This window comes from Daphnia magna, linkage group LG1, assembly GCF_020631705.1.
Source record: "Daphnia magna isolate NIES linkage group LG1, ASM2063170v1.1, whole genome shotgun sequence".
Taxonomy (NCBI): Eukaryota; Metazoa; Arthropoda; class Branchiopoda; order Diplostraca; family Daphniidae; genus Daphnia; species Daphnia magna.
The window spans coordinates 17,653,246-17,674,367 of record NC_059182.1 but is presented as its reverse complement, the minus strand read 5'-3'; the positions used below and the strand labels follow the sequence as shown (position 1 = coordinate 17,674,367).

Here is a 21,122-nt window from a genome sequence, read left to right as displayed (position 1 = left end):
AAAGAGAGATATACACACGAGTGAAGAAGAAGAAATAAGGCGAAAAAGAAAAAAAAATAAATAAATAAAAAGGGAAAATCCTGGAACATTTTTTCTTCAAGCTCCACCTCTTCTCCTCTGGCCGGAGTCGATCTAGTCGACCGACAAATGTCTGCACGATCACAGCGTGCGTGCAGGTCGAGTCACCTCCCATGTTTCACGTTCTGAGGAGAGCGATGCTGGAAAATTGGGTGGCATGAAGAATATCATCGGTGTGGTCACCGTATATACAGACCCGCCGCTTAGATAGTCAAACAATCGACATTTTAACACAGAAACACACAAAGAAAAGAGAGAAATCTATTGTCAGGGTGGGCTTGTCCCCCTTTTTGTGAAGGTTCAAGTTAGCGGGGGGAGACTATAGCTCATTCGACAAGCAAAAGAGACATTGATGATCGTCAAGAGTTGGTAGAGAAAAATATATTTAAAAAAAAGAAAACGGCGAGAAAGAAGCAGCTCTTTCATCCATGTTTCAAAGCGGCTAAAGGGTCCTGCTCTTTTCGACACCTCACACATTATCAACTTGCCACTTTTTCTTTTGCCTTTGCGCTGGCCTTTGCCTATTCATTGCTGGTGGCATGGCTTCACTTGTTTTCTCTTCAGTTGTGGCCGTCACATTCTTATTTCCAAGTTTTTCTTCTTCTTCTTTTCTCTTCTATATCGCCCTGATTTATTTCACCTGTCACGAGTTCTTTCACCTTAACTCATGACGAGATCCTTTGTACTTAGAAAAAAAACAACCTCCAAATTGTTGCTGGCCGCTCGTTTTTGTTTTCTTTTTTAATATATTTTTTTTATTATCTATCCTTTTGTTTGGTCAGGACTGTGGTATGTTTAAATATAATGAGCTGGATGCAACAATGATATTCACGCGGCCACGTATACATGCAGTACGCATGAACACGGCGGTCACCAACAGCCGCTAGTAGATCAACATCAAGAGGAGGAGAATTAAATAGAAGGGAGCGAACAAAAATGTTGGAAATGTTTTGGGAAAAAAATATTGAATAGAAATCTTCTTCACAACAAAACATTCCGGCATGAAGGATTGAGACGGGTCATTTTTCAATGTAATCCACGCACCGTGTTCTCTTCTCTTTTTTGTTTTTTCTAGTTCGCTACTTTCTACATTGCGTTGCGGACACAGTGACATGTGTCCTTTGTGTTACGTGTAAAAATATATACGCATTGATTAAAGTTCCTTTAGCTTTGACCCCGCCTTGTACGCTGCGCTATGCTGAGACCTCCAACGTTCCAGCGTAGAAATTCGCTCGCCTTGTTTTGTTTGTTTGTATATAGAATGTCACAGTCGACACAAAAGACCATTCCTTTTTAATAGACACAGTAACAAAGGATTTACCTACTTGAAAGTGGAGTGAAATGAAAGTCTCCACTTGTGCAAGTGTTGGTGCATACACGAATTAATGTAGCGCTACACCTGTATAGATACACGTATTCGAAAGTATGTAACTGCCTACCTAAAGGACGAGATTCGAGTCCTACCACATCACAGTTGGGACTCGTTTTTATTTTGTGTTATTGATGCTATTCATTTTCTCATTGCTCATTTTGTTGATTCACTGGAGCTAGATGATACATCAAGGTCTTACTAATTTGCCGATTGATTTTGCAATGGCATACTAATAAAAATTAAAGGCGAAAAAATTCTGAAATTGTTTAGACGCAATGTGTGGTCGATAGAAGGTCGAAAAAAATTCAATTGTGTACAACAATTTATCGAGCGAAAGGACTTACTGAACGCTGACGCCATGAACGAAAAACCGTTGCTCTCGTCTTATCATCGAATGCATCGATTGAAAACTGTCCACGACGTTGTAACGTAAAGCGTACACACAGTCATGGTCTACAGGTATATTTATCAATATTTGGAATCTTGGAAATAATTCAAATGCCTTCCAAACAATTCTCGGCTGAAAATGGCCGTAGATAGACATTTGATCGGATGGCTCGCTTCGGCTCGCTTCTCTTGTTACAAGCCCACATTCAGTTACGCCATATTGTATATCTCTATGTGTGTGCTATATATACACACACACACACTTGTATGTATAGTAATCGTACCTCTGAATAGAAATGTCAGCCTCGAATGCATTGCGGCTATTTATCTATTCAAGCAGCATATATACAGCCGGTGCCAGACGCATCCGCTTTTTAACAACTTAACAAAGGACGCGGACAGAGGGTCATAAGCGAAGAATGTGATCCGTGGGTATATCCACTGGATTGTGAACAACGATACGCAACAGAGGAAAAGATGGATAGCGTTAGCCCAGCATGCTCGTTTGCTCCTATATTGCCGCTTCATTGTGTCGAATCGAGCGGGTTGAAACCTGAGCCCTAGATGCATAATAGAGACACCAAGTCCTTACCAAGAAATATAAATAAGAAAAAAGGTGACTGGGCTATTCACAGAAGAGAAGAAGAAGAAGGGAAGGAGGCGGCGGAAGAGGAGGGAAGATGAAGAAAGGGGAAGCAAGAATGGGCGTCTCCCAGTTGTGGCCGCCAGCGTACGAGGTCCAGTCGCGAGTCCGCGCGAGCGGCGTGTTCTGGCATGGCGTAACGAATCAGCTATGGCGGCCGTCGCCCATAAATCCCTACCCACCTCAAACCTCCCTCGACGTGGCCACCATTGGTGTTCCTCCTCCTCTTTTCGGACCCTCCGATGAGAGACGGACCGTGAGAGGGAAGGCCTCCAAGACTCCGGGCAACAACAAACAGGGCGCATCACGCACCACACACAACATCAAACAAGAAAATCAGATGAAAAAAAAAAAGCAGCACGCCATTTCCTTGTTAAGTTGCAGAAGCATGGACCTTTTCTTTTTTAAATTTTTCTTGAGTGGAAAAACACCAACAGCAATCATCTAGTGAATCCATCCGTTTCTTGTAAATTGGGCAAGACCAGCAACCAGCAGCAACAGGCGTCCGAATCGTGGTGGTCGTTCGCTCTCCCGCCGCTCATTATTCAAATTGTGCTTTTCCCTTTTTTTTTTTTTCTTTTTTAGTGAATGATGACCCGTCGCAACGACTCATTACGTTAATACATTAGACACTCGACAACGACTACAACCATCACAACAAGAAAAATGAGAAGATTTGAAGAATTCCGTTAGGGGGGGAAATGTTATATTGACGTCCGGACAATGTTTCAGACCTGAAGATGATTTACTACCACCTTCTCCTCAAACGCTATTGACCTATTAAGATTACCTCGTTTTGGAGGTAGAATTAATAACAAACCACGGACTGAGGCTATCTCCGTCGTGACTATATGAATCAGTGAAAAGAGCAAACACACAGAGCCCAGACGCTTAAAACTAAATTCGTGCAAAATGACAAATCGTAATGAAGATATTTCTCCTTCATCATAGGGGGGAAATCGTGTATGACTTATGATGTTATTATTCGTTGATGTTTCTCTTTTTGTGCTCCGTCTTCTTCTTTTGAGACGAAGCGGGACAAGCGAGAGGGCTCGGGGAACAGAACGCGGAACGAATTCAATCGACTTCCCTTAGGGGGGGTTGAAGTGAAACGTGAAATATGGACGTCGTTTATATCGCCGAGAAGAAGAAGAAAAAGAAAAAAAAAAAAACATGTTGCGCGTGAAGAAGAGACTGAACACGGAGAGCTGACATGGCTTTCACGTAGTGTATATAAAAATATCAAATGGCCATGTCCTCCTCAAGAGTCGTGTGTATAAATAGTTTTCTAATGCACACACACACACACACACAGTCACACACCCGCCAGACATGTAGAGAGAGAGAGAGGAAGGAATAAAACATGTATATATTTTTTAAAAATGTGACTAAAGGATATAGAAGAGATAAAGTGGGAGAAAACAGGGCAAATGTAAATAGACAGGGAGGATTATGTAGGTGGGCCAAAGGAAGGAGGAAGTCAGACAGGCCCACATAACATATATATAGGTTGGGTTTATTTTATTTTTTGGAAGGTAATACATATCGCTCGTATACGTAAGCTGGAGTGAGCTTTCATTCCGGCGGAGAATTCGTGCAGCACAGCTGTTTGGCATGTCACATTGTCGTAAGTTGTCCTGCTGAGTTGTCTTATAATATTCTTCCTCCTCATCGTCCGCCTTCTTAGACATAAAGAAGAAGAAGAGAAAACCACCGACCACCTCACAGTTCAATCCCCTCCCACTCGACTGGCGCGTTCGTGAATGCAGCATTTGTGTAACGCGCCATCAAGTCAGCGTCGTCTTACGTAGGATACACACGCTGCTGTGTGTGTGTGTGTAGAACTGGGGGAGGGAAAAGAAGGGGACGCCCGAAAGGAACTGCGCAACCTGCATTTGAGATGCTGGAAGGCCACAGGTACTCTTTTTGACTATGTCAAAGCCCTTTTGGGTTAGAAATATACGAGATAAAAAGAAAGAAAAAAAAAAGAGATCCGATGATGACGATATAAATCTGAGAATCGTTTTTTTTTAACACTTGCAGCTCCTTTTGATACGATCATGTATCAAATGAATAGAAATAATGAAAAGGCTGGCATAGGTAGGCAGATAGATGTCCGCGTCCCTGAGAGCTGCGCATAGGCACGCATAATACTGGAGAAGACCACCCTAGTAGTGCGAGGAAGAACCACCGTTTGCTTACGAGTCATCCTTCCTCTTGTTTTTACAGCGTCAACGAGTCATAAGAAAATGCAAGACGTTTTGGTTCTATTGCCATTTTCCGAAATGAGCCATTGAATGTAGCCATTGATCTATTCGATCTTAAAAATTAGGCAATTGTTTTTCATTCCTGAAAATGGAGTACCAACAGATCACGGTCGGCGGACGAGTGGTAGCAGCACATTCGCCTCGAGTATCATGTTCTATGTGCGCTAATGAAGAGCTCAAGTCGTAAAAAAGAAAACAACCAGAAGGAGGAAAAATAAGAAAACTTGTTAAAACGCATACAACCCCACCAGCGCGGAATCATATAGAAAGAAAGAAGAAAAAAAAAAGGGAAAGGAGGAAATTTTGAAGACCGACAGTCATTAACAAACCAACACTAGACGAAACAACAGAAAAGATGAGAGGAAAAACAAGCCCGAATGCCTGATGCCGCTGCTGCTGTTTTGCTGCTGCCTGATGGCCGGCCACACACAAGAATGGGCGGCATTAGCGCTTGGTATTATAGACCTAGCATTAAACAGATCTCTTTCTTCCTTTCGCCCTTTTTTTTTCCTTTTTACGTCACCCTAACAGTTATCTTTTCTCTCTTTCGAATATACTCTGGGTCGCCTTCTTCTTGACACCTTCACGAAGAGCCCTGCTGCGCAATGCGTAATCCTTGTGAAAAAGACAGCGTGCCCCCATAATAGCGGAGCATTAGGTTAACACATTTAAGTGCTTGCTTTCTATATGCTCACGATAATAGACACATACGCTATATGCTGTAGGTCGTATTATTTACTGGGGTATTACTACATAGAACAGCCTCTCACAGTTGCCGTCTGGCCCTTTTTTTCTCTTGATAATTTCATTGTTTTTGTTTTTATTTCGTTCTGTACGAGAATTTTCTCTCTTGTATGCGATATCGAATTATTTGTGAAAGGAATATCACACTTTGCTAGTAATTTTTTTTTTTTTTCCTTTTTTTTTTTTTATAGACATGGGCACAGTAAATATATACTGCGTCTATGAGTATGACGCCCAGTGACGCCATAGCTGTATAGTTATGACGATACCGTCATAAAACTTGGAAGGCCAGAGAAAAATTTCGGAAAAAAGGGAAGAACAAATTGGCTTTAACATTCTCTGTTTTTTTTAATTTTTCCATAAGCCCGCCCATCAAGCAATACCAGTTTATTCACTGTTAATAATCTTCTTTAAAAAGTAAGACATAAAAAACAAAATATATCCCATTTTTTCAGGGAATAATTGAGTTATCACTGCAGCTGTTCAATTAAAATGCTCTCAAGGCAAACTGCATGCGTCTGTTTTCCGAAGTTTAGCTTGCAAGTTGTTTCGCAAACTCACGCTACGACAACCCTGTCATTACGAGATACCGTGTGACACAGGTGACACCAACAACATGACGAAACCAAGAACTACCCAAAAAAAGTGGAAGAGCAAGTGATCTAGAGGTCGCATATCGACAGCGTTGTTGCAGTTTTAATCTTCATCAGACGACCGATCAATTGTAATATCAACCGCATAGTGAAATGCGAAGCTAATTATTATGATTAGCATAATAGAAAAAGAAGGAAAAAAAAAATGAAAAACGATGGTAAGACATTTGGCAATTCTTGCGTTAAAGGATAAAACCGGTGGTGGGAGTACTGTGTTAAAAAAAACAAAAACAAAAGAATAATTCGTTATAGCAGGGCGGTCGTGTTGAGCGTGAATTCAGAATAATCAAATGAGGAGCTTTTGACACCTGAACGTGAAAACATCTCACAGGATGAAACAGCTTCTCTTATTTTTATTCCTTTGATGATGATGACGATGATTCACTCGGATGCGTCCTTTTGTTTCCCAGCCACAGCCAGCATCTTCGTCAATAAGAAGAAACAAAAGAATCAAAACAAGATGGTGTGGCTTGTCTGTGGCTTCAAGGCTCGCTTGCGAATGATAATTAAGCCTGTAAGTGCAACACACGCAGAGGTTTCGGCACGGAAGAGCCAGCAGTTTTCGTGTGACCCCAAATCACAGGGTTTCGAATTCGAGAATGACTTTTAGAAAAAGAAGGTAAAGTGGAAGGAGGGTACGAAAGAGAAAGAAATTCTTTAGCTGTTTAAGTGATGGGATCCTCCTCTCTATCCAGTTCAATTTGGACGCGGATCGTTTTCGACCCCACGGAGACAAAGATGTTTTTTCTATCGTTTTAATTGGTTCTCTTTTTTTAAGGCCACAAGGAATCTACCCGTAAATATTTCGACACCAATTTATATTTTTTATGAGTTCGAAATGAAAGTCTTCCTATCTGTGTATTAAAACATGTCGGCCTTTTTTTTTCTTTCTCAGCTTTCCTCGTATACATCCGCTGTTTCTTTTCAGAGCGGAGAAACGAGGAAACGCCGGCATCGAAAAAAACAAACGATGTGTGATAACAATAAAACAAATGAACACGACCACCCATCAAGTCCTATTAATCTTTGAATATATTTGAATATTATTGATATTCTTTTATATCTTGTTTTACATTTTTCGATTTGAAAAATGGGTCTTGGTGGAGGTGAGGACCTCCTCCGCTAGATGGTTCCTCCCTGTCCATCACAGGTTCCACTGTTTTTATTCGAAACAAAAAAGAGGCCATCTCATCATCATCATCGTCGACTACGTAATCATAACTACCCAATCGTTATTAAGCCAACATACCTAGAGCACAGACAAATAATAATTATTTTTTTTTCAAAAATATATTTTGTAGAACATTCCATAGCCTTTATATAACAGTTCTTCCTGCCTTAGCCCCTGACACGCTAGAAGAAACGAAAATTATGATGACTCTAAACCGCAACTTGTTCTCCATCTCATCTCTCGCCGGTTAAGAGGCGAAATTTGAGACGCACGCGAACAAGTCGCCCAAACAGCACACACGTGTTTTACCGTGATAAGAAAAGATTCTCTCTTTCGTGTCTTAAGTGGGCCGACTCCGGCAGACAATGCACAATTTTCGTCTTGAATTTTTTATTTTTTTTGTTGTTGTTCATGTTACCCTCTTCGTATACGTGCCGACGTCACGCGGGGCGACCGATTGTGACGTTGAGAGTTCACAACAACGGGCGGCACGGGCCGTCTGGTCCGCGTTTGCTAAGTGCTCCTTCTTTTGCTCCCGATTAGCTGCCTCTCTATTAACATGGCTGCAACTTCTTTGTGTACATCTTTTAAAAAATACGCAGATCTTTTTGTTTTGTTTTTCTCCTCTGTTTCTCGTAGTCACTTGTTCTGGCAATATAAGAATGGCCACCTGTCAAAAAAGAAAAAGCTCCCCAAAAATCAGTTGGATGCAAACAGGCGGAAGGTTTATTATCTTGGCGCGTGCGCGAAACGCAGAAGGAAAATAGATGGAAAAATTAGAACAAAAATTATTATTATTTTTTAAAATATCAAATAAGAGAAGGATATCTTTTTTCTTTTGTGTGTGTGGCTTGTTTAGACGACTGCTGTGAATGAGACCGGATACAGAGCCAAAATTGAATTGCAGATAATGCGAGATTGAAATGATGATGGATTCAATGTCGTCCACAGGTGTGCATCCGCGCCCTGTCACGACTACGGTTTGCATTATCACAGGTGCGGCAACGACCCGGGCCCGCTATACGCCAATTGCCTAACTAAAAACGAGTTCTTTACCTTCATTCGCTATCGCCATCATCCATTTTTTATTCGGCCGTCTATTCCCCAGCACAGCTGGTAACAACACCGCAGAAGTACTCAAAACGAAAGAAAAAGGTTGGGCCAGAATGAAATCAAAATTTACTTTATTACGACATGAATGTCATAGGTTGAGACAGTCACACACACACACACACACACAAATAGTTGATGAACCTTGGATCAGTTTTTTTTTTTCAAATTTCGATTTATTTTGAAGTTTTCCAATGACACTTTTTTTTTGTTGGTGTTGTTTCTTCTTTTTTTCTTTGTGTTTGAAACTGGCCAACCGGAACGACCATTCCAGTTTTTACCTTAGGGTTTTTTGTTAATCAGATTCTTTTTCAGGAATGAAAAATTCAAAAAAAAAGAAAAAGAAAATCCGAAGCCAAAAATGCGAACGCAGATAAGTAGAGTGCACGTAAAACTATTGAAAAAGAGAAGCCAGTCAAACTGCATGTCAGTGCGTTTCACGAAAGAAAAATACAAACAAGCGAATTAGCTGGACGTTGCACGGATCACTAAAGTTGTTGCAAATCCAATCCATTTCGTCTCAATTATTCACCACTATAATATTGTATATTAATATTCCATTCTAACACGATGCATTCATCAGCGTCCGCACACTCCAATTGCACCTTACCGCACTCTGCATAATTAAATGGACTTGCCGGAAAACCAGAAAATTGATAAGAAAATAGAAAAAAAAAAATAACTGTAAAAAAGGTAGAAAACTTTTATCGATCGATAACGATTTGGTAACAGTGAAAATAGATTTTGTTTTTTTTGTTTAGTTTAATATTTAAAATAAACTTGATTTATTCGTATGATGCAAGACGTAGTCTACTTATGCAAGTGGTGTGAAATCAGCAATACAGTGCTCTCAATCTTTTACTAGAAATGCAAATGTTTATTAACTTTTATCTAGGACCTTTTCTTTTTCGTTTTGTTTCTTTGTATTGTTCCACAAGTGAAGGCGGTTCTCTTTTTGTCAAAGATCAAATACATAATGGAAAAGAAAATAGAGAAAGAGAGAGAGAGAGTGGCTACGTAATCCGACCCGTGTAAACAGCTGACTGTGTGTCCTTTCAACCAAAGAAAACGAAACAAAAGACAAATGAACACAATATATACAGCACACAGTATAAGACGTAAGGTATGCACTTGAAAAAGAAGTAAAAAAAAGAAAAACGAATAATCTCTTAAATGACTTGACAAAAATCAAAACGCCACGGAGGGTGAAACCAAGTCAATGCGAAGGGCGGAAAACAAGGGGAGGAAAACAAAAATGACTTAAAAGATGGGACGGGTGAGATATTGAGGGTCGGCCGGAATTTCCCTGCCTTGTCGTCACGATTCAATTTTCCGACTGTTTTTATTCAGGGAGGATCGTTCGTCCATTCCCAGTCGCATCTATTCAAATAGTCAGCGTGTGCGTTATATTCTGCTGTGTTGTCAACATAAGACTCGTGTTAAACGCTATACGAACTTGAATATCTGCCTGAAAAATGATTGTCCCTCCCTTCCCAAACGTCCGCCATCTCGTCCCGACATCTGTTTGGCTGGAGTCAGCGTTCGGAACGATTCAATCACCAGGCACAACAAACACACGAGCCCTTAAAGTCTCTTAAAGTCTCCTTCCACCACCAACCGCCATTTAACAACACGCGTTGGTGTTTTATGTATATATATTTTTTTTCTTTCTTCCAGAGGGTGGTCGTCTTCGGTGATAAATGCGGTGTTTCGTTTCCAACGTCACAACGGCACGGCATCGGGATGTCAGATCAATTAGACGCTATTCTCGACGATAAGTGGACGGGCATTATATTTTCGGCTGAAAAACGAGCCTCCCCAACAGCTCTCTTTCTCTCTGTGATGACGAAGAGCCGTGGCGAAAGAGAGAAATGGGGCTGTTTTGGTGTGTGCATGTCTTTGGCTGCATCAGAGGGGCGAGAGATGAGGACGTCAGAGTTTAATCGGCCGGATAAGTTGGATATTGTCGGCGGCCTCGGACGGATCAAGGCAAACTTATCCTCTTCATTCTCCTTCAGCGCTCGCCATTTTTTTTTTTTTGAAGTCTATACTCTGGCACATTTTGTAACTGGAGAGACTCTCTTCAAGACAGAACACCACCCACTTCGTTCGTATACCATTTGCCCGTCCGTTTCTTTCTTTCAAATTCTACCGGTCACGTTTCATCCAGCGACTCTGGTCATCAGCCTCCTGCGTTCCCTTCCCCCCACACACACAGACCAAAAGAAGAGAAATTGAATAGATCTCGAAATGAAAACGTAAATTTGTGGTTGTTTGTTTCCTTATTGGATCGAACTTGACAGCCTTAGACGCATCCCCGATGTGTTTATATCGCTGATTTTCTTCTTTTGACGTCGGACGACATAATTACAGTCGGGGAAGAAATGGGATTTAAAAAAAAAGGCGAGGAAAGATAAATTTCACATCGTGGGAGGGTCAACTACCCTTTTCTCCTCCTCCGGCTCTCACGTGTTTTTTTTTTAATAGGCTATAAACAACAATAGTGTCCGCTTGTTTGCTATTTGCCGGGAACGAGGCGCCCGCTTGTTTGACTATATTCACACAAACACGTGAAACGAAGTGCACCGTGCGCCAATTGCTAAAAAAGCCATCGACCATCCTCTTCTGGCCTCCTCCTCTCTTTGATCCCTCCTCCCATCCGTTGCTTGTGCTCAGTAGCAAAGCAAAAGAAAATTCAAAGAAAAAAAAAAAGAGAAATACGAGCCGGTCGGGCGGGCCCAGTTGCCGGAATGACATGGCTTGCCAACTTGGTTGACCTCTAGTAAAGTGTGCGATCTCTTTGCTAGCGGCTGGCGCACCTAGACAATCTTCAATCATCTTGTCGCTCGCTGCATTTGCACCTGTTCCGCAGCTAAAAAAAACAAAACAAAACAAAAGAAAATCCCTCCGAGTCGACGCTGACAGTTGATGCCAGTTGCGCTTTCGTTTATATCATTTGATTTTTATATTCTTTGTATTTTTCTACGTTCGCCTTATTATTCCGTCAATTCAGATTTTTCTTGTCTCTCATTCCATTCCCGCCAGCATTATCAAACCAGAAATTTAGAAATCACAATATAAAAAAAACGAGGAAAAAAAAAAACAGAAAGAAAAAGATAAAACAAAAAAGTTTCATAAGTAAAAAGAATTGCCGCCATTTTTCTTTCTTTTTTGTTTTGTTTCTTTTTTGTTATCCCGTTTGTTTGTTTCCCCGCAGCAGTTCGGACTTTTATTCCATCACCGTGTGAGAGTGAGTGTGTGTGTCTTGCGCGCTGTGTAAGCTGGAGCACGGCCAGCAATCAACTACTATTCATCTGGTCTTCAACGTGAAACGAGAGACTCGGTGGCCGATCTGCCCGGCTGATAGGCATTGTGCTTCTTCAATTGTTTTGCCGGCAAACGAGCCCATCACTTGTGTGTCCGCAAGCGTGCCCGATCCCCTCGTTCTTCTTCATCAATCAAAATAACTCCTTTATTTTCTTTGATTTGTTGAAATTCTTTGATTTCGCAAGTCGACTGCCAAATCAATCGAATTCTTTTCCAAGTGGTTTTGCTTTTAGCGGAGAGCGAGAATTCGCCCTCACCCTACATTCACTCTTTTTTTGGAATCCACGTGTCAATTGAACCGCATATCCTTCTTGTTAGTAGCGTAAACAAGGACAGCGATCGAGGAGAAAAGAAACAAATAGATAAGAAACCCTCGGGACAAGATTCCGTCTTGCCGTGCGGAATTTTGTTCAATTTCAATTGATTGTTTTCCATTCGTTCCATCATCTAACCCCCTGTCTGCAAAGTGTCAATTATCAAACTATTTTCGTCCCCATTGTGTCTGTGGTCTAGCATTAGTGTGTGTGTGCGTGTGTGTGTTTCAAATCCCGCGGTGTGTTTAAGTGTGTAAATATGCATTTGTGGTCGGCTTCGCTCTTCTGCCTCCTGGTTGGGATCGTCCTCCACGTCTGCGCAGTCGATGTCTGGTGGTAAGTGTTGTGCATTCGTTCTTTTAATATCCATGCCCCTATCCCCGACGTTCCTATTTCTATATTTGTAAATGCAAGTAGGAGAACACAAAACAAAAGAGAGCTGCCCGAGACGTTGGACAGCGATCGTCAGTCGATGCGTGAACGGCTTAAAATGCTAATAGATTGCTGCCCATTCGAAACGTGTGTCTGTACATGCGTGTGAGCAATTGGCAAAAATCTTTAGCACAAACAAAGTGGTGCTTATGTCCCTGATTGGCCATCACTTTCAGTGTAGGTTATCAAGTTATTGGATAGGCAAAGTAGAGTGAAATAAAGAGGAACATGTCGTTTCTTTTATTCCTTAATTGGCTTCGGCCAAGGCTCGCGATCGTCGTCTCGTAAATATGGTGAACTGGAAAACTGACGGTCCACTTTCACGGTCTAAGTGCAGTCGGCAGTTAAAAATGACGCTACCAACACCCTCGCTTTTCACTCTTACAACCCCAATAAAACAAAACAACAACAACAGTTTCAAACACGTAGCCCCGTCGTATTTTTCATGAACGCTCCGGTACAGGAAAAAACCCTTTTGGCGTGACTTCAATGACATTTGAAACATGTCACGGAGGAGATGAAATCAACAACATCGCAGCCCTTCAAATGTCGGTCATCCTCGCTCGTCTTTGCTCCCCAATTTCAGAATTGTTTATCATTTATTTTTCTCAATTTTCAGTGCTGTTGTTTTGAATTTCGAGGGGATTGCGGATGGGTTTGGGTGGGCTGTAAAGGTCAGCGTGTGTGGGACGTAGTTGCCTAACTAGTTCGTGCACGTTGAAATCGGAGACCGAAGTAGTTCAGGGCGCATTTCTCAGTTTCTTTTTTTTTTTATATTTTTCGACTTAAATGTGACGGGTCGCGACTCGGTGACATTCTTCGAAACGCTTTGTAGTTCCAAAACCGACAGTATTTTCCTTTCCGAAAAGACGCAACATTTCACAAGTCCACTCAAGTTCAACTAGATATTGAAGCAGAAAGAAGAAAGACATTCAATTTTCAAAGAAACAAAAGAAAAACAATGTCCATTTTGACGAATTCTTCTTTCTCGGAATTGCGCCACCCCCAAAGAAAATTTGCATTCGGCAGTTTGATGATATCCACCATCGAATAGGTCGATTCCACCCAATTTCTCCTGCGTCCTGCTTATCTTTATCGCCATACCTATCCTCATTTCTTTTCTTCTTTTTTTTTCATTTGCCATATTTTTGAATACGTTCCACGCGTTAAATAGTTCCCGACGAACGTTGCCAAAAAGGACGGACACGGTTCGATTCTTCTTGAATGAAATGTTACGGCAATGCTAGCGGCTGTTCGTGGGTACGATTAGACGCACATTAATCGTCTACAAAGTATATATACGCATCACAGACATATACGTGAGAGTCATATGAGGCAACTTCTGATCGAATTCGACGGCTCGGAAGAAGAACGTCAGGCGCGGAATTTTCAGTCTCGGATGCCATCTTCTTTTTTTTTTTTTTTACCTATCCTCATTTTAAGTGGAAGAAAGAGAAGAAAAAAAAAGCGGGCTGGTAAGCAGATACGTATTGCGTCTGCGATGCTTTTAGATATCACCTGTTCAAAATCCCTTCCTACTTCCCCTCACTCCTCCTATATAGCTAGTCGTGATGGTCATGAATTCCGAGATTCCTCCGCCGCCAAAGAGGGTTAAAAGCAATCGAGAGAGTGGCTCTCCAATTCATGGCTTTTGCGGACCTATTAATAATCGGATTAAAAACGTTCCAGGAATTTCTTTTCCCTTCTATTTCGTTGTTGTATAGTTGGTCTTCTTCTTTTCCCCTCCTTACGAGGATCATAGGGAATTGTAATTGTTTAAATTGTATTTGATCGTATTTGATTTATTATAATTTTTTTAATCAGGGCGAGCGCCAGTCAGGCCATGATGATGGAACCGATGCGGCTGTGTCGTCAGAGACGGGTGCGGCAACACCTGGAACGCACATCGCTCAACGACAACGGCCGACACGAGAGGCTCAAAAGCCGCCAGGTGGAGATTTGCCGCAAGGAGCCGAAAGTGCTGCAGGAGATCGTCAAAGGTGCCCAGCTGGGCACCAAAGAGTGCCAACACCAGTTCCGCAATCGACGCTGGAACTGCACCACGGCACGCAAGAGTCTGCGCAAAGTCATCGCCAGAGGTAAAAAAACAAACAAAACATTTCACTCAAAATCAGGGCAGGACACTCTGAATGATTTCTGATTTGATATCGCGAAATCGAGATATCCTTTAAACTATCAAACATCGTTGCCATGTTTCTCGCATCCGCCCCTCAAAGCCTTCGGATGACTTTCTTATAGCTTCAGCGTCCACCCCCCACACACACTCGCCCAACATAAAATGAAAGGGAAAATGGCGGTTTCTAAGAATCGCCGACCAAAGACTGCGACTTGAGAAATCAGTATAGAAAACAGAAAGATGAAAAAAGATTGTGTGTGAATCAAAAGTAGACAAGACGATGACAAAGATAGCGGCAAAAGAGAGAGAGAAACAAAAAATTGGGATGGTTAGATCTTGTTATTATAGAGGTGCTATTGTGGTGTACTATTTGATGGGATGGATGTATGAGCCGAGGGATTGAGAGAGGCGAAGAACCAGAGGGACTCTATACGTGCTATCCCGTAGTTTTCAATATCGAGAGCCTTGCAATTATCACCTGGCTGCTATCTCATTGTCAGTCGTTTACCAAAGCATTTCTCGATATCAGGAATCGTCTCGCCGTTTGGTTCTCAACTCCTGGGGAGGTCCATCGATTCTTTTTATTGAAATCAAAACCAAAAAAAAAAAAAAACCAACGTGCGCATTCCCACCTTTTGTCGGCGCCAGTTGTTTTTCTTCGCCTATTGTTTCACTTATTTTGATAAAAACATGACAGGTGGCTCATCAATTTGTCGCTCTTTAAGAAGCGCTTTATACATCCTATAGAAATCTATAGGCACTTAAAAAGCCCAAACAACCTTTGGTAGCACAATGAATTTCTATATAGGATTCGGTAGCAAAAACAAGCTTTTCCAGTTGTCTGAGAATAGAGTCATCACATTTATTACGAACGTTAACATGTGAACGAAAGCAGAAACCCGTTACGCAGTCATTCATATGGGGATAGGGAATACGTCTTGTATATAGAAAACTGTGCATCTCTTGTCAAACTAAACGCTCGCCAACAGAGGCAATGAAAGATACACACACACACACACGCACACACACTAAAAAGTAAAAGAAAAATCGCTGGAAGGTCACGACGATAATCCCAACACAACGAAACAAAGAAATCGACTCTAAGTTTTTTTCATTCTGTTTAGTCCCTACGTAATGTGAGCTCATTAAAACAACATGACCGAAGAAAGTGCATAGATGAATCAAATGTTCCAACTGGTTTGTTTTAGTTTAGTTTTTTTTTATTCTCTTTTCCCTGCAAGCGTTTGTTGGACGTTAGCAGAAAGTGCGATAAAGCGATACGTCTTTCGATCTTAAATTTGACATTTGAATAAGAATTAAAAACGGGGTGAAACAAATCCTGTTAGACAGCCAGTTTTATTGGGAGCCACGTTAAACCAGTCCACACTTGTAAGACAAACGTGCAATCAAAGGGCTAAAAAAAACTGTTTAAAATCGCTTTAAAAATGGATCGTATAAACAAACACGGCAGCTGATAGCCTCTGGTTGTTGTCTCTTTTTTTTTTGTTGTTTTTGTTTGTTATTTTTACCTAATAATGCCGGTTCTATGGAGGCTGGTTTCCCTGCTGATATATATTATAGTCCAACTTCAGACAAAAAAACTGACAGCCAGAAATGGAGCAATCCGACAACAACGATCACGCTCGTGAGAACCAACTTAAAAAGAAAAAGGACGAAAAACGATCACTATGTCACAGCCATTATTATTATTTCTCATTCAATTAAAACAACAATCCCGTCTTTGACATTTTTTTTTTTCGTGTGTGTACAAACAATTACAAGTTTAACCACTAAACCCATCACGTGCCAAGCAAAAATCCAAGCAAAAAGAAAGAAAGATTCGATTTCATTTTTGGGAATTGACAAAAATCTCGGAACTTTCCAAAAGCAATTTATGTGTATCTATAAAGCGAGTCTGGGGAAAAAAAAACATTTCGCAAGTAGTTGAAACAAAAAAAAACAAAAAAAACGGTCAGGGTTTAACAGAAAGGAATAAAGGAAATGTTGTGTATGTCAGTTGATGTGCCGCTGAAATACTTTATTTTTTTTTTCGTCAACCCCTCCTCAAGAAAAAATATTTGGAGAGAGTTGAATCAAAGGCGGATCAAGCCGTCTATATGGTGCCGGCTATTATATATATATATTTTTATTAAAAGATGCCTCTCTTTTGAGGGACATCAGCGTGAGAAAAGAATGCTGTCGGCCTGATGGCTCCTTCTTCTATTCCGAAACAAGAAAATAGAAATCCTTTGTATTAAAAGAAAAAGAAAAGAAATCGGCGTTTCAGCTACTGCCGACATCATTATCACCTGGGTGCTATTTCTACCTACGTACATATCGGAAGACCCTTGCTGATATGCGTAGCGTATACAGTATCTTTTAAAAATGTGTATCAAGAGATTCAAAAATCATAATGCCACCCGCCAGTTCTTATTTATTCAATCATCTCTGTATGATTCTGTTTGAATGTTTGTCTTTAATCAACTTGTTGTGTGCAGACACACGCGAAACGGCTTTCGTATGTCAGTTGTGTATGTTGTAATGTTGTGTATGTCAGTTGATGTGCCGCTGAAATACTTTATTTTTTTTTTCGTCAACCCCTCCTCAAGAAAAAATATTTGGAGAGAGTTGAATCAAAGGCGGATCAAGCCGTCTATATGGTGCCGGCTATTATATATATATATTTTTATTAAAAGATGCCTCTCTTTTGAGGGACATCAGCGTGAGAAAAGAATGCTGTCGGCCTGATGGCTCCTTCTTCTATTCCGAAACAAGAAAATAGAAATCCTTTGTATTAAAAGAAAAAGAAAAGAAATCGGCGTTTCAGCTACTGCCGACATCATTATCACCTGGGTGCTATTTCTACCTACGTACATATCGGAAGACCCTTGCTGATATGCGTATCGTATACAGTATCTTTTAAAAATGTGTATCAAGAGATTCAAAAATCATAATGCCACCCGCCAGTTCTTATTTATTCAATCATCTCTGTATGATTCTGTTTGAATGTTTGTCTTTAATCAACTTGTTGTGTGCAGACACACGCGAAACGGCTTTCGTCAATGCGGTCGTGGCAGCGGGCGTGACCTACACGGTGACGCAGGCCTGCAGTTCCGGCCACCTCCTGCAGTGCACCTGCGATAAAACGATGAAAGGTAAGTTGTATTTATTTTTTATTTTTTTCTTATTCATTTATATGTCCATTAAGCCATTCCCATCCTTGTAGGCGTTAGTCAACAACAGACTAAACTCTGCGTTTGTTTTAATTAAATGCCCGACATTTTGGGAATAATTAAAGGAGAACAAAAGCGGTTCTCGACTGTATTTGATACACTTGATAAACTGAAATTAAAATTTAAAAAAATTGCAACAGAACTGGGGTAGGGGGGGGACGGAATGCCGCTCACAGGGAATGATATCTACGTGTTATTTAGTCTACATCCAAGCGGCCGCTATGTCAAGGGCAACACACGAGGAACTTTAGACCGGGAATTTCAAAAAAGAAGAAGAAGAAAGGTGGAAAAGACCACCCGCGCTTTTTGATACACTGACATTGAAAATAACCAATCGAATTCAAAACGTGTGTCACACGTAATTGTTTGTTTTGTTTTCTTTCTTCCTACCGTTTGATTTCTTTTCTTTTCATTCAATGTTTTAAAAGCGAATCAAGGATTGCCGCACACAACGAATCAGAAACGACGACGGCGGCAGCGGCGGCGGTGGTCAGAAACTTGAGAACGTTTCCCACGCTCTCCGCAAAAGAATGTCATCCTTTCTTCTCTTTGAACTGTCCCTTTATCCCTCCCGTGTGTCTATCCCGAAAGGTATTCGAAAAAGCCGATGAGAAAAAGCTCGTCAGCAACGCAACACGGCGGCAGCACAAGTTCAACAGCGAACCCACACACAGCGCCACAATTTATTTTTTCCTCTCTTTTCCACCTCTCTGTCTTTTCTCTTCTTCTTCAAACAGACATATAAGTAAATAAATAAATAAAAATTCAGAAGAAGAAGAAGAAGAAGAAGAAGAAGAAAGGTTGACAACGACAAGAATTTCCAGCGTCATTAATGGGCACCAGTGCCAGATTCTTCTTCTCTAACGCAATGGCAGCAACGTTTGGTTTAGTTTTATCAGATCATTCGTCAACTGAAATCAGATCATGTCAGACCGACGAGAGGGAAAAGAAAAGGGCACAAAGAAATGGAGAGGGGTTTCTTGTTTAAAGACGTGCTCAAAGCCAATAGGATGGGCGGATGAAAGGTGAAACAAAAGAAATGCGTAGCGGCCCATAGTTGAAACGATTCGCTTGAGACATTTCACGCGGGTCAAACGTCAAGTCTTTCCGGGTTCGGTCATCGGGGGAAATGATTTGAAATTCGGAATTTGTGAGCGAAACCTCAGTGAAATGTCGTGAGCTTAAGCGAGTTTAAGTATCGTTCATATATTGATTTTATTGCTATAGGCCTTTCCGCAGATGGACAGTGGGAGTGGGGAGGATGCGCTGACAACGTCCAGCACGGCTACAAAAAATCGCGTGAATTTATGGACGCCAAATATCGGAAGCGCAGTGACCTCAAGACGCAAGTGATGCTGCACAACAACGAAGCCGGACGACTGGTACTTGTCTTGACACCTTTCTTTGGTTCAAATTCATCTGATTGAATTAGAATTTAAAAAATAATAATAATTAATAATATTTTCTGGGATGTTTGAACGTGAAAAATGATAGTCGGTCAAGAATTTTATGCGGACCGAATGCAAATGCCACGGTCTGTCTGGGTCGTGCACACTGCGCACCTGTTGGCGTAAATTACCTCTTTTTCGTGACGTTGCCACAAGGTTGAAAGAAAAATTCGACGGTGCTGCCAAGGTCATTCCAGGTGATCCATTTCTTTCCGCACCTCTTAAAATTCAAAAGTCAAATTTCAGTGAGAGAATTTCTGTTGAATGTGTCCAATTAATCCGCAGGAAACGACGGTAAGACAATCATTCCGGAGGTGGCCACCATCAAGCCACCGGGACGAGAGGATTTGATTTATTCGGAAGAATCGCCAGACTTTTGTAATCCGGACAGAGTCACTGGGTCCCTGGGTACGGCGGGTCGTGTGTGTAACAGCACGTCGCCGGGAGTGGAGGGTTGCGAGTTGCTCTGCTGCGGGCGGGGCTACGAAACGCGGACGACCAAGACCCGCGTCAACTGTCATTGCCGATTTAAATGGTGTTGCGAGGTCACCTGTAAGGTTTGCACGGTCAAGAAGCACGTCAACACTTGCCGCTGATGGTTGATGTCCAACGGGCAATAAACGTTTGTTCGTCGGGCAGTCCCGCCAATGAGTCCCGAACGTTACCTCCGATACCCTCCATTTGATTTTTTTTTCTCTCTCTCTGTTGGTGTTGTACAGTTTTGTCGTTTATTTTTTTTATTATTACTATAAACTACTCCATCCATTTATAACGTTTTTCGGAAAAAAGAAAGAAAAATTTGCAAAGATTTTCGTTCGTTGGTTGTTGTTTTTTACCAACGGATGTCGTGTCGGTCGGTCAAAGAAGAAAAAACGACACGTTAACTATTTTCATTTGAATTTGTTTTCCGTGTTTTTTTGGTTTTTTTTTTTTTTAGATTTCTCATTTAAATGTTTGAATATACGGAACGCCATTTGACCCACATTTTTATTGACAACCCTCTGTTCTCTGGTTGACCATTTATTTCGTAATGTTACAGAGATCAAACATTTCCATCAAGTTCATTAATTAAGGCACCACCCACTTAGAAATCGAATTTGAAACCCTTGAAATTATAAACGAAATAAGCCAGATTAAAATGTTTCACTTGGAATACCATGAAACCTACCGCTAAGCCTGAAACTAAACGCCGTTTCCGAGTATGTGATACGTTTTAGCGTGAATGATCCCCCACTTCCATTCTGTTTTGAAAACGGAATGGAGGTGAATCTAGTGCACCAAATTTGAACTCAAATAACTCAACAACGAAACGTCTCACGTAAAAACAAAGTCAATTTTTGTGATTCTCGTTAAATTTTGAATCGAAATCATGTAGTTTTATTGAAATCTAAAATTTAGCCAAAAATGAAAAAGTGAGAAGGCTATACCCTTCTCACTTTTGTCAAAATCCGTGAAAAATGACATCTCTTTGAAATCAATAAAACACACAGTTTAGAATCACAATTTTACGCTGATTTCAGAAAATGTATTTGTTTTCTTATCAAAGCAGCTAAATTTGGAATAATGTAACCATAATGCTACTGGCGCGCCAGCACTGTTCGTTCGTTTTTGTACGTTTATTTGAACATAAAACTAAAAACTAAAAGCCCATCGTCAAAACAACCTTGATTTTCGTGATTATTGTTTAATTTTGAATCGAAATCATGTATTTTAACCTATAAGTAGAATTTAGCGAAAAATGAAAAAGTGGGAAGGCTATACCCTTCTCACTTTTGTCAAAATCCGTGAAAAATGACATCTCTTTGA

The 21,122-nt window shown here is 41.0% G+C and overlaps 1 protein-coding gene across 1 annotated transcript; it reads left to right on the top strand.

The window, feature by feature from the left end:
- The first annotated feature begins 11,159 nt into the window (after positions 1-11,159).
- LOC116915929 (protein Wnt-6) lies at positions 11,160-20,300 on the top strand. Its single transcript, XM_032921094.2, has 6 exons — positions 11,160-12,402; positions 14,323-14,597; positions 17,674-17,790; positions 19,096-19,250; positions 19,363-19,513; positions 19,602-20,300. Exons 1-6 carry the CDS (start codon positions 12,326-12,328, stop codon positions 19,910-19,912), a joined length of 1,086 nt encoding a protein of 361 aa, XP_032776985.1. The 5' UTR covers positions 11,160-12,325; the 3' UTR covers positions 19,913-20,300.
- Positions 20,301-21,122: the final 822 nt, after the last annotated feature.

What these genes read in the sequence shown, in the direction of transcription:
- LOC116915929 (XM_032921094.2), top strand. Translation starts at nt 12,326, where the DNA reads ATGCATTTGTGGTCGGCTTCGCTCTTCTGCCTCCTGGTTGGGATCGTC. An exon ending in TGCGCAGTCGATGTCTGGTG is followed by an intron (nt 12,403 to 14,322) that starts GTAAGTGTTGTG and finishes TTTTTTAATCAG; the next exon opens with GGCGAGCGCCAGTCAGGCCA. An exon ending in GCGCAAAGTCATCGCCAGAG is followed by an intron (nt 14,598 to 17,673) that starts GTAAAAAAACAA and finishes TGTTGTGTGCAG; the next exon opens with ACACACGCGAAACGGCTTTC.